General features: G+C 41.6%; 1 protein-coding gene across 3 annotated transcripts in view; it reads right to left on the bottom strand.

The window, feature by feature from the left end:
* Nucleotides 1–235: 235 nt before the first annotated feature.
* Nucleotides 236–14,688, bottom strand: part of DHRS7B (dehydrogenase/reductase 7B) — a 99,478-nt gene continuing 85,025 nt past the window's right edge. For all 3 annotated transcript variants that reach the window (XM_053694697.1, XM_053694699.1, XM_053694698.1), the window contains one exon: nucleotides 236–1,337. In XM_053694697.1, the coding sequence (XP_053550672.1) occupies nucleotides 1,132–1,337 (206 nt within the window). In that variant the 3' untranslated portion in view covers nucleotides 236–1,131. The remainder of the gene's footprint in view (nucleotides 1,338–14,688) is intronic.

Raw genomic sequence — 14,688 nt, 5'->3', positions numbered from 1 at the left:
TTTAGCAATAAAATAGGTAAATAAATAACAAAAGGGGATGTACAGGTGATGTGCGACGAGATAAGAAATATGTATACGTCCTGCGCATGGTTTAGTCCCAGAATACAGCTGTACCGGAGTGCATAAATACTAGACATGTATAGGGCAATATGTTCCGTTTCTTACTAAGGCCACACACTGTAAAAGTGAGTAAGGAGTTTGTTATTTTTACTGAAGTATAACAGCCAGACTCATCTCTAAAAAATGATTGATTTATTTATTAAGTAAATATGTCAGTACCATATTACACGGCATCAAATGAATAGAACATAGGAACAAAACTACATTACTGAGGCATTAGAGGAACTGGCCAGGAGAGGGGATTTGCTGATGGGCAAGACAGGACCATGTGTATCATGGAAACCCACAAATGACTCCATAAGATCTGTGATAAAATGTGCTGAAATATTTGTTATATAATATGAAACGCATGGGAGGTATTCATCATTTATTTAAAAAAACAAGATCTAAATGTGTGTACAATGAGAGAGCGACATACTTACATTCCCACTTTCCTGAGGGAAAATCAACACAAATGGACGGGCCAGCAGTGTGGGCCTTTAATACATTGAAAGCAGCAATTCTGTGTTTGTCAATGTTGTGAGTTCTCAGTTGGTAAACTGTAATTCATGGTGTTACAAAATAAGCTTTAAGTGCCAAATAAAATATGGAGCATCTACTGTAGCCAAGGTGCAGACAGGATGTGTTGCAACTAGCAAGCTGGTTCTGCCAGTGTACTGAGGCGTACAACTGGAATTGGGAGATCTTTAACAACACAAGTGGCCCTAATGGTTTCTGTGTGAGCCTGTGATTTTGTGTAGAACGTGTCACCATGATTATATTACATCCTTACACTCAGGCTCTCAGATACATACGTCAAGCACATGACAGTATTGACCCACCTGTTCCTTTAAACATGATTTGGACATTGAGCTCCAAGAGGAATTTAAGAACTGGTAATGGGAACAAGTGAATATTCCTTGATCACAGTAGGAAGCAAGTAAATTGTCTACATAGGGTTGTGCTACTCAGTAAGGAAGACCAATGTTCCCCATTCTTTGAATAATTCCACAACGTCCTTCCCAAGGCAGCCTATGCTTCTTTAAGTTTCCTCTCTTTCCTGGCTCGCGCTGCCATGACGGAGAAGAAGACTTTAGGAGCAAGAGCCCTCAGGTACACAGCCAGTGTGGGCACAAGCCCAGCTACAAGTACTTCCTTCCTCCTCTCACCCACTGCGCTTAGAACAATACGTGCTACCTCCTGCGCAGATCGGCCTTCAGCTGTGTTCTTATCCATCACTAGAGAGAAACACAATCAGTCACTTTCATGTTCTGATTATTTGTGTATAAATGGGACAATGTTATTGTATCATCAACATAGAGCTAACGGCATTGTTTTTTCTTCTTTTTATATGAGGTTTATTGATATTTCAAATCGAATACAATATTAAAAAGCATGATTCAAATAATCAAAACAGACTACAAAGAGACAATGTACATAATAGATGCAATGCTTAGTATCACGTTAAACAGTACAATAACATAGATAACGTTAGTACATATATCTTAAGTTACAGCATTAAATAAACCTCCATTTTCCTATTAGAAATTGAAATATTAATTAACAACAACAAAAAGAAAGAAAAAGGGGGGGGGGAATTCCTCCATCGTATCTCCTGTTCACAGCAACCCTCGCCCTCCCTTCCACTTCTGTCTGTTTAGCTTAACTTATACTCTCCTCATAAGATAGCTTCTTGTATATAGACTATATTTATAAAAGGGAAAATTAGTAGTTTCTGAATAACTGGGGGTGGCTTTTTTATATAGTCTCCCCATTTTTAAAAGAAATTAGGAATCTATTTTTAGATTATTTCGACAACATATTGTTCAGCTATCATTTTGCTCTTAACTGTTTCTGTGAATTTCTTAAAGCTTGGAGGTTTCTATGACTTTCAGCTGGAGAGAATTACATTGCGCCCGCATAGAAGGATAAAGTTATTTTTTAATTATATTTGGTAGTTCTTTGCTTTTTTCTTTTAGAAAAATGATATCTGGTATATCGATCTGGACATTGTAATTCAATATGTTTGCGAGCCAATGCTGACCATGACCCAAAATTTCTTAACTTTCGGACATGTTCCTAGACAATGCACAATATTAACATCTGGGAAGTTACATCTATAACATGCAACTGATCTCGTCTGATTCCATTTTGTCAGTTTATCCTGTGTTATGTAAGCTAAATTAATTAGTTTCAAATGTGACTCCCTCCAAGAAGATAATAAAGTGGCTTTATGTGCTCTTTGAATACTCTTATTGAGGGGATCGTTCCCTATGAGTTGGACCACTTTTTTTCCATTTTGGAGTTAATTTATTGGTATTATCTATCCCTTCTTTATTTAATATTCATTTCTACCAGTATGAGCTAGAGAATTTGCCAGGCTTAAAAAGATTTATCCCCGTTTCAATATCTTTCCACTGTTCTGTTTGAGGTTTTAATCTAATAGAGGCGCAATAACTTCTAGCTAGTAAATAAGCAAAAAAAAAAGCTCTTCTTATCAATATTAAATTCTTGTTTAATTTGTTAAAAAGTCTTAACTGAATCCTAGTTTATCTCAAGTAATTGTGCTGCATATTCTAGCCCTTTCCCCTTCCAGTGCCTGAAAACATATGATTTTACCCCTTCTGGAAAATTTGGATTACCATTTAATGGGAGGAATTTAGAAAGATAAGGAGAGACTTCTAAAGACTCACAAACCCTTTGCCATACTTTCTTCAATGCTTTTTAGAGTGAAATGATCCGTCTCTGATATCCAGTCATGTACAAGCTTAGCCTCACAGACCCTATTATATTTTTGTAATGAGGGAAGGTTAAATCCAGCTGAGTTATATACTTGACCCAATCTAAGTATTGACATTTTGACCTTCCCCCATAAAAATTCTCGATACCCGCGACTTCCGCTGGGTGGACCAACTAAGCAGTTGCACTTCACAGGAGCTCCGGCTGATGGAGTACACTTTACCCAAAAATATCACAGCTTCTGCTTAGCCACACACGACAGACTTGCTGGACTTACAAGGGAGCTATAGTGCCAGCCGACTAATGCAGTGTGTAGGGCAATTTCCACCAGCCCTGGTCCCTGGAAGCTTTTGAGTGAACGGCACGAAAGTCGCAAGCGCCATCTTGGATTGCTGCCCGGCTGCATCGGATCATCAGAGAGCAAGACAGACACGGTGATCCTATCAAGCTCTGCTTCTGCGGCTCTACACAATCCCTTGGAGACTGGGTGAGCGTGTCCTTGCATAACAGTACTGTTCTATTCCCCAAAGTTGCCTCACACTCCTAACTACAAACAGGGGCTGGGATCACACGGAGCTTGACACAGTAATCCCTTGGGACTGCAACCCTAGTCTCCAAACTGCCTCTGACAAGTCGGCCCTGCTTACCCACACAATATATGCACATACCCCCTGAGGGTTTGGTCAATCCCTTATCGTTCACAGAACTAGCCCTTTACCTTGGCTGTTGTGGTGTGTGTGATCAGAGCTCAGTCCGCATTATAAGGAAACCCCACCACTCACTACATACGGCGATAAACACACACTGTTAAACTACAAAGAACAGAAAAAGGGGGAAGAAAAAGAAAATAAATACCTAAAAAGTCAAGGGACAAGACAAAAAAAAAAAAAGAATAAGACACCATACACCCTAATATACGCGGGGACACCCCCGCAGCTGAGTTGGCCTCACCCCTGATTGAGCCGCCACGCAGCGTATGCCCCCTGCATCATATTAAGGGGAGTGAATAGTGATTTTTACATTCATTCAAGTAGCACTAATCAGCTGAAAGGACCACTTGAATTGCAGTCTCCCTTGACGTCTTGCAGCACTACGAAACACCCCTTCAATATTCATCATTTGTTAATACATTAGCAGACACATGCCCATGAAAGTGGATAAATACTTTCAAAAGCTTTCACCGACCAGAAAAGACAACATGAGCTACAAAACCGAAGACAACAGAAAGAAAACAGACACACGCTGAGAAACAAATAAAAATAGAGCATCTGGCCCACCACAATGGAGAACAATCATCACTATTGCAAGAGTTAAAGACTTTTTTTCCTACCCAAGATTGAATCATTACAAGCTGGAGCAGACACTCTCACGAGTGAAGTACGCCAATTCTCCACACGGCTGAAACACGTATTTCACAGGTAGAAGATCGGCAGTCAAGCGTAGAATCTTCTCTTAAGCAACTTCTCAAGCAAAACCAAATCTGCAAGGACCGAGTCGATGACTTGGAGAATAGAAGTAGGTGCAACAATCTTTGAATAGTAGGGGTACCAGAATCAGTCAAGGAGAGAGATCTCCTGGAATTTACTACCTTAACGCTTCCTAAATTGCTGGGCATACCATCAGATATACTTTCTATCGACGTAGAAAGTGCGCACCGTGTGGGCCCCGAAAGAACCCTGGAACACATAAAGATGAAACCTAGACAGGTCATATTCAAATGCCTAAACTTTCAGGAAAAGCTCAAGATTCTGAGGGCATAGCGAGCTCGGAAAGAGATTGTATATGAAGGTACGAAACTCCTGATTTTCCAGGAATACTCGGCCGAAGTCACAAAGCAAAGAAAGGAATTTGCACCCCTATGTTCATGCCTACACAAACAGGGTAGACAAGTGGCTCTACTTTTCCCAGATAAACTTAGTCTCCAAACATCCTCAGGAATCAAGGTTTTTCCACTCACCCCAAGCCTTGCAAAGCTATTTAACCACAGAGGAAAAACATGCACGCCCCTGAGCAAACTTTTTTTTAAAGGGACACTGTACCCAAATGTTTTCTTTTGTAATTCAGAAACAGCGTGCAATTTTAAGCAACTTTCTCATTTACTCCTATTATCAATTTTTCTTCGTTCTCTTGCTATCATTATTTGAAAAAGAAGGCATCTAAGCTTTTTTTTGGTTTCAGTACTCTGGACAGCACTTTTTTATTGGTGGATGAATTTATCCACCAATCAACAAGGACAACCCAGGTTGTTCACCAAAAATGGGCCGGCATCTAAACTTACATTCTTGCATTTCAAATAAAGATACTAAGAGAATGAAGAAAATTTGATAATAGGAGTAAATTAGAAAGTTGCTTAAAATTTCATGCTCAATCTGAATCACGGAAGAAAATTTTTGGGTACAGTGTCCCTTTAAGTAACCCAATTGCAATTTTGGACCCATTCCAGCTTTACAGATGGATACAGAATCTTTACTTTTACCCACTCTGCAAGTGCCCTACTGGTGCTTGCTCCTGATGCAGCTGTGGAAGATTTGGGATCCTCAATCTACCTTACTGGTTGAGAAAACCTCTCCTTGAGATCTCCAGACTCTATCCCAGCCTACTCTATCTCACTTGAGACTGAAAATATGTTTGTTTGAATTTAATGTTATGTTTTTACTAGTTTTTGTACTGTTTTATGGTTCAATGCAGGGAGTAGTTGGCAATCTTCTTGTTCCTTGCGGCCTTGGTGTGCAAACATGATTGCTCACTGATTGACTCACTTCACCATGCTTCGGTCCCAGTACGCCTTCATCGCTGGAACAACAGACTCGTCATTGGCTGTTTTGGGCGATGAGACACTTATAGTTGCCTCCATGGGAAGCTACTGGGGTTATTGATTGCTATGCTAGTTGAATTCTTGACTTGGTTGGGTGGGACAGCAGGATACTTGGATGGATTACTGCTTAGTCTGACAATGATAAAGACACTAATAATTACTGTTATCACTAGATTCACTTTGTGGCTTGTATTGGTGCTTGGCTTGATCACTCTACTTTGTGCATGTTCAGTGGGGGGGGGGGGGGGAGTCATATCCCGCTCTCTTGAGCCTGCGCCCGGACAAAACAGAAACTGGATTGTGGGTTTGACACATCTCTCATTGTATTTGCATTGATTCTTGTTTGCATTGCTTTTTGGTTTGATGTCGATCTGTGTCTCCCCTGCCTAGAGCAGACCGAGTGCCCTCTTTGGTACTCTCCCTACCGGCCATTTAGCAAGCCCCGCAGACTTTGGGCGCTGGGTCCGTGTGGGCGCTGGAGGCGTGGAGACAGACCTCAAACATACATACATATGTGGGGCCTACAGCTCAGTTGTTTTGTGCCTGTCAATACTGGTCCCTCATTCTCCCACATGTTGGCTCTTCCCTTTCAATTTATCTCCCCTCTCCTACTCCATCTCTGTCTGTTCAGAGAACTCCTCTCATACCAGTTTATACCACTTAGATTAGTGACGTGAAATGTCAGGGGCATTAACTCCCCTATAAAAAGGAAGTTGATTCTCACCCATCTTAGACGTGTGGGTGCTGATATAGCTTTCCTTTAGGAGACTCATTTGACTGACAAAAAGAATCTCAAGCTCAAAAGGGACTGGGTGGGGGAAGACTACATACCTATCACACACTAGTGCGAGTAGGGGTGTGGCCATTCTGTTTGGCAAAAAAACAAATTTATGCTTACCAGATAAATTCCTTTCTGGCAGGGAGAGTCCAGGACTTATTTTCTTACTGCTGGGAAATACAAACACCTGGCCACCAGGAGGAGGCAAAGACACCCCAGCCAAAGGCTTAAATAAGAAAATGTATTCTTACCTTTTTTGACACGATGAGTCCACGGATCATCTTAATTACTAATGGGATATTCACCTCCTGGTCAGCAGGAGGCGGCAAAGAGCACCACAGCAAAGCTGTTAAATTGCTCCTCCCTTCCCTCCCACCCCAGTCATTCGACTGAAGTTAAGGAAAGAAAGGAAAAAACAAGGTGCAGAGGTGTTTGAAGTTTATAATAACCAACAACCTTTCTTACAAGAACAGGGCGGGTCGTGGATTCATTGTGTCAAAAAAGAAATAAAATGTATTTTCGTTTTTATGACACGATGAGTCCACGGATCATCTTAATTACTAATGGGATTCTAAACCCAAGCTAGAGTACACAGATGATACGGGAGGGACAAGACAGGGAACCTAAACGGAAGGCACCACTGCTTGAAGAACCTTTCTCCCAAAACCAGCCTCAGAAGAAGCAAAAGTATCAAATTTGTAGAACTTTGAAAAAAGTGCGAAGAGAGGACCAAGTTGCAGTCCTGTAAATCAGATCCACAAAAACTTCCCCATGAGGAAGCAACAGCCCTCGTGGAATGAGCCGCAACTCTCTCAGGAGGCTGCTGTCCAGCAGTGTCATATGCAAAACGTATGACACTCCCTAGCCAAAAAGAGAAGTAGCCATAGCTTTCTGTCCCTTACGTCTTCCTGAGATAATCGCAAACGAAGAAGAAGACTGACGAAAGTCCTTCGACGCCTGCAGGTAAAACTTTAAAATACGGACCATGTCCAAATTGTGCAGAAGTCGTTCTAAGAAGAAGGATTCTTACCTGATAAATTTGTTTCTTTTACGATACGATGAGTCCACGGATTTCATCCTTACTTGTGGGATATCGCCTCCTTGTCAGCAGGAGGAGGCAAAGTGCACCACAGCAGAGCTGTATATATATAGCTCCTCCCTTCCCTCCCACTACAGTCATTCGACCGAAGTTAGGAAGAGAAAGGAAAAGCCAAGGTGCAGAGGTGACTGAAGTTTAACAAAATTAAAGACATGTCTTAGAAAAACAGGGCGGGCTGTGGACTCATCGTATCGTAAAAGAAATAAATTTATCAGGTAAGAATAAATTTCCTTTTCTTTTACAAGATACAATGAGTCCACGGATTTCATCGTTACTTGTGGGATACAATACCAAAGCTATAGTACACGGATGAAAAGGGAGGGAAAAGACAGAGAACCGAAAAGGGAGGGAAGACAGGGAACCTAAACAGAAGGCACCACTGCTTGAAGAACTTTTCTCCCCAAAACAGCCTCAGATGAGGCAAAAGTATCAAATTTGTAAAATTTGGAAAAAGTGTGAAGAGACGACCAAGTTGCAGCTTTGCAAAACTGTTCAACAGAAGCATCAATCTTGAATGTCCATGAGGAAGCCACAGCCCTAGTGGAATGAACCATAATTCGTACAGGAGGCCACCGTCCAGCAGTCTCATATGCAAAACGAATGATACTCTTCAGCTAAAATGAGAGAGAGGTAGCCGTAGCTTTATGACCCCTACGCTTCCCAGAAAACACAACAAACAGGGAAGACGATTGACGAAACTCCCTAGTCGCCTGAAAGTAAAACTTCAAGGCATGGACCATGTCCAAATTATGTAACAGCCGCTCCTTCTTAGAAGAAGGATTAGGACACAAGGAAGGAACAACAATTTCCTGATCAATATTTTTATTTGAAACAATCTTAGGAAGAAAACCAGGTTTGGTTCGTAACACCACCTTATCCGAATGGAAAATAAGTTAAGGAGAATCACATTGTAATGCCGAAAGCTCGGATACTCTGCGAGCAGAAGAAATAGCAACCAAAAATAAAACTTTCCAAGACAATAAGTTAATGTCTATGGAATGCATAGGTTCAAACGGAACCCCTTGAAGAACTGTAAGAACTAAATTCAAACCACAAGGAGGAGCAATTGGTCTAAACACAGGACTGGTTCTAGTCAGAGCCTGACAAAAAGATTGAACATCTGGAACATCGGCCAGACATTTGAGTAACAATATAGACAAAGCAGAAATCTGTCCCTTTAAGGAACTTGCTGACAACCCTTTCTCCAATCCTTCTTGGAGAAAAGATAAAATCCTGGGAATCCTAATCCTACTCCATGAGTAGCCCTTTAATTCGCATCAATAAAGATATTTACGCCATATCGTATGGTAAATCTTTCTAGTAACAGGCTTACGTGCCTGAATCAAGGTATCTATGACCGAATCAGAAAACCCTCGCTTAGATAAAATCAAGCGTTCAATCTCCAAGCAGTTAGCTGTAGAGAAACTAGATTTGGATGAAGGAAGGGCCCCTGAATGAGAAGGTCTTTCCTCAATGGAAGCTTCCGCGGTGGCTGAGATGACATGTCCACCAGGTCGGAATACCAAGTCCTGCGAGGCCACACAGGAGCAATGAGGATCACAGATGTCCTCTCCCGTTTGACTCGAGCAATCACCCTGGGAAGGAGAGCAAATGGAGGGAACACATAAGCTAGGCTGAAAGACCAAGGTACTGCCAAGGCATCTATCAGCATGGCCCGGGGATCCCTGGACCTGGACCTGTATCTCTCGGAAGCTTGGCATTCTGACGAGACGCCATAAAATCCAACTCCGGCCTGCCCCATCTGAGAATCAGGTTGGCAAATACCTCCAAGTGGAGTTCCCATTCTCCTGGATAAAAAGTCTGTCCAGAAAGTCCGCCTCCCAGTTTTCCACACCTGGGATGTGGATCGCCGACAGATAACAAGATTGAGAACCGCCCACTGAATTATCTTGGCTACTTCTGTCATCGCCAAGGAACTCCTCGTTCCTCCCTGATGATTGATGTAAGCTACAGTCGTAATGTTGTCCGACTGGAATCTGAGGAATTTGGCCGCAGCCAACTGAGGCCAAGCCAGAAGCGCATTGAATATTGCCCTCAACTCTAGGATATGGATAGGAAGGAGAGACTCCATTCGAGTCCATACACCCTGGGCCCTCAGGGAGTTGCAGACTGCTCCACATCCTATCAGTCTGGCATCCGTTGTCACAATCTCCCATGAGGGTCTGCGGAAACATGTCCCCTGGGATAGATGATCCAGCGACAACCACCATAGAAGAGAGTCCCTTGTCTTCTGATCTAAATTTATTTGAGGAGACAAATTTGTATAATCTCCATTCCACTGTCTGAGCATGGTCAGCTGCAGAGGCCGGAGATGAAACCGAGCAAACGGAATGATGTCCATTGCCGCTACCATCAACCCAATGACCTCCATGCACTGAGCCACTGACGGCCGAGGATTGGTCTGAAGGGCTTGGCATGTATTCAGAATCTTTAATTTTCTGACCTCCGTCAAAAAGATGTTCATGGATAGAGAGTCGATTAGAGTTCCCAAGAAAGGAACCCTTGTTTGTGGAACTAGCAAACTCTTTTCCAGATTTACCTTCCACCCATGAGTCCTCAGGAAGGATAGAACAATATCGGTATGAGACTTTGCTAGCTGATAAGACGACGCCTGGATCAGAATATCGTCCAAATAAGGCGCCACTGCAATGCCCCACGGTCTTAGAACCGCCAGCAGAGACCCCAGAACCTTTGAGAAAATTCTGGGTGCCTTGGCCAGATCGAAAGGAAGAGCCACAAACTGAAAAGGTTTGTCCAGAAAGGCAAACCTCAGGAACTTGTGATGATCTCTGTGGATAGGAACATGAAGATATGCATCCGTTAGATCCAAGGTAGTCATAAATTGACCCTCCTGGATCAATGGAAGAATGGTACCTTGTTTAGAGTCTTGAGATCTAAGATAGGTCTGAAAGTTCCCTCTTTTTTTAGGAATTACAAACAGATTTGAAGAAAACCCCTGTCCCTGTAATTGGAACGGGACAAATTACTCCCATGAAGGATAGGTCTCTTACACAGCGTAAGAACGCCTCTCTCTTTATCTGGTCTACAGACAAATCGAGAAAGAAGAAACCTTCCTCTGGGGAAAGAATTTCTGAATTCCAGCTTGTATCCCTGAGACACTATTTCCAATGCCCAGGGATCCGGAACATCTCTTATCCAAGCCTGGATGAAGAAAGACAGTCTGCCCCCTACTAGATCCGGTCCCGGATTGGGGGCCAACCCTACATGCTGACTCAGGAGCAGCAGCCAGTTTCTTGGATTGTTTACCCCTGCTCCAAGACTGGTTTGGTCTCCAGGTAGATTTGGCCTCTCTGTCTGGAGTTTTTATCCTGAGGGAGGGAATGACCCTTACCTGCCGTGACGCCAGAAATAATTTCTTACAGGTCAGGCCCAAACAGGGTCGTCCCCTTGTAAAGAATAGCCAAAAGCTTAGATTTAGATGACACATCCGCAGACCAAGATTTTAACCATAAGGCTATGCATGCTAAGATGGAAAATCCTGAACTCTTAGCCGCCAATTTGGTAATCTGCAGAGAAGCATCTGTAACAAAGGAATTAGCCAATTTAAGAGCTTAATTCTGTCCTGTATCTCTTCCAAAGAAGTCTCAGTCTTAATATATTCTTCCAGGGCATCAAACCAATAAGCAGCCGCAGTCGTAACCGTGACAATGCAGGCCACCGGTTGAAAATGCAACCCCTGATGAACATAAAGCTTCTTAAGGAGACCCCCTAATTTCTTATCCATAGGGTCCTTGAAGGCACAACTATCCTCAATAGGGATAGTAATACGTTTAACTAAGGTGGAAATAGCTCCGTCCACCTTAGGAACTGTGATAGCATCCGCTATAGGATACATCTTTCTGGTGAAGGGGAAAATCAGCTGCTGCTGGATTCAAACTCCCCACCCTCTGATTGCTAGGTGGCTTAGCTATCTAACGGACCACTAGAGCTTGCCGCCATAAAAGGAGAAGTTCAGAAAAAAATAAAGTAATATTTTAATATAAATTAACACAAAAAAACATTACTGTCACTTTTTTTTTTAAATCGAAAGTTTTTTTATTAAAGGGACAGTCTACACCAGAATTTTTATTGTTTTAAAAGATAGATAATCCCTTTATTACCCATTTCCCAATTTTGCATAACCAACACTGTTATAATAATATACTTTTAACCTCTGTGATTATCTTGTATCTAAGCCTCTGCAAACTGCCCCTTTTTCAGTTCTTTTGACAGACTTGCAGTCTAGCCAATCAATGCCTGCTCCCAGATTACTTCACGTGCACGAGCACAGTGTTATCTATATGAAATATGTGAACTAACACCCTCTAGTGGTGAAAAACTGTTAAAATGCAATCTGAAAGAGGTGGGCTTCAAGGTCTAAGAAATTAGCATATGAACCTCCTAGGTTAAGCTTTCAACTAAGAATACCAAGAGAACAAAGCAAAATTGGTGATAAAAGTAAATTGGAAAATTGTTTAAAATGGCATGCTCTATCTGAATCATGAAAGTTTATTTTGGCCTAGACTGTCCCTTTAAGGTATTTAGTCATACATTATTGATAATAACACATTACAAATGTCATCTCCAATACAACTTTGAAGGAGAAATAACAAATACCAGAGTGTCCTCATAACAATTAGTAATAAAGACATAGTGTGTATATGGAATCATGAAAACTAACTGTAGAACATACATGTCATATCAGAGTTATAACATGACTTAAAGATATGAATGACATATATAGTAATGATACCTTATTTTTATTTTTTTTAGCTTATATATCAGTAATATGGTGGTATCTCTTTATCCTTGTATACTGCCTACTAGAATGATACATGCTAATGAGCTACTTAGAGTACTGCCATACAATTTGAAATGAGAGATACATGTCTTTACAAAAAGGAAGGAGTACCACTTGATAATACTGCAAGTAAATATAAAATGCTCAAAATCTTATACTCATCTGATAATACTGCATGTGAATATAAAACATTCAGAATCCTATGATTTTAATAGGTGTGAGGAGGAGCTACCAAGATGCATAAATAACACAGGAGGTTTCTGTGTGCCCCAACACTTGGTGAATCTGAGATGAACTGATAGGGCATCTTATATAAAAATATTAGAATAGTAGGGATCATACTGGTTCCAATTGGGACAAAGTAAGTTTCCTCAGGGCAAAATAACATGAGATAGGAAGTAGCCCAAATGTAACTGATAAAGTGTTCCTGCTATCAAGCCCTAAACCTGCGTATTTCAACCTAATTGCCTAGGTATGGTAACCTAGAGCAACTTGTGTGTGCCTGAAGTAAGTAAGACTATCAGACTATTTGGGAGGGTACACAACATAGACAGATCTATGAGGTTAATGAGATATCTCTAGTAGATTTCCTTTTATTACAGTGAGTTCTGACCCCTGCTAATCAGCAGAAAGAGAGCCTAGGATCTTCCGATCACAGGGGATAACAGGCTGTGGAAATAAAAAGCATTATGTTGAAAGGATTATTGATGTTACTGCTGTACTGCAATGTAAAACGTTAAAAAATGATTAACAGACAACTAGATAGGAAACAAACAAAGCACACCAACGGCTACGAAATAACAATCATGGTTTAGGTGTAGACTACCAGCAAAAGAACTCCCTATATTTGCATATCCCGATAGTGTCATATCAAGTTTCAGGGCTATCATATGGAGGGGTAAGTCAAGCGGGGCAACAGGAAGCTTCATCACATCTGCACCTAGAAGTAAACTACACTATCCAATCCCATATCGGAAGTCACTCCATTGATCTCCATTATTATTATTAACCATGTCCTTGATAAGGTAATCTCCATTGTCCCCTCTGAGGTAGTAAGGAACTCGACACACCATGCACAACAATGTTCCTGCAATATGGCTGTCCATCCAAGACTACGGTTCAGGTGATATAGCGGGTCGGGACCCATACAGCTCTTCTATTAGCAATTGCTTGCTGCGGCTGCTGAGTGACAGGCTATGAACGAGACTCCGGTCAAAGGTAAATAGATACCGGGATCAGACATTCTCATCCTCTGATTACCCACAAACCACTCATCATCTCCGGGGGGACCGGCCACTTCCCACTCCAGTAGATCCAAGGATAATGACTTACTTTTAATATCGAGAATCAGAGGTGGGTTTTGTTTAGGCTGCTCTGTATACCGGATCTCAGCATGTCCAACCGCCTGGCCAAAACTATGCAATACAATATGCTGAGTTGGATTTGGTCCCGAGGCTATATACTGTAGTTGCCTTAATGAGCTTGTAACCTCCTCAAAAGCTCCAGGAGTTTCCAGCGGTGCATCCCGCCTACTCATAACTTCCCTGAATGTGCCTCTGAGATCAACAAAACTATGATCTGTCGCCCTAGGGCCTCCAGTTTAGCTCTTAGGATGTCACTTAAGTCCTCCATAAATTCTTATTTATGAGATAAGATGTAGCAGGTAAATACTGCTCTACTCGGATAGCTGGAATATCCGATGGGGGAAACGCATGGGTGTAAATGTGTTGCGGCCTATGTTCTGTGCCCGATCATATCGGATCTCGCAGGGAGGATCATAAAAATGTTATCTTTTAACTCCACGTCTTTTTCTGAATTCGCTCGTTAATTTTCAGGGCTATGTGATGTGTTTAGAAGAATAAAGACAACAATTTTAAATATTCACTTGAGGAGCTTCATTGAATTGCTGCTGATCATGGCCGCGGTAAACCCCACCCCATTACTGTCACTTTAAATTCACTTATTTCTGTGCCAGAAAATATCCAAGTAGCATGTTAACCTTGCTGGTAATAGACATTGCAATTAACACTAAAAGCAACCATGTCTTGTGCACACAATCCATAAGAAAATTGCAAGGAACCGCAGAGCACCGCATGTGGGCAAGAAAAACTTCATTTTATGTGTGCACTTGTTCCATTTCAAACACAAAGCTGCATCATACAGTAAACAGCTAAAAAGAATCAAAGAAAAGGAACCCTACAGAAAACGGTACTGTTTCTTTAAATTAAAAAATAACGTTATTTTTAGTGTACTTTTAGTCCATTCAAGACGTAATGGATGAATTAACACAAACATCCAGAATACCTTGAACAAAATCAACCAAATAAAAACGCTAC

The sequence above is a fragment of the Bombina bombina genome, chromosome 11 (genome assembly GCF_027579735.1).
Source record: "Bombina bombina isolate aBomBom1 chromosome 11, aBomBom1.pri, whole genome shotgun sequence".
In the NCBI taxonomy this organism is placed as follows: domain Eukaryota; kingdom Metazoa; phylum Chordata; class Amphibia; order Anura; family Bombinatoridae; genus Bombina; species Bombina bombina.
This window is presented reverse-complemented; position numbering and strand designations above follow the sequence as displayed.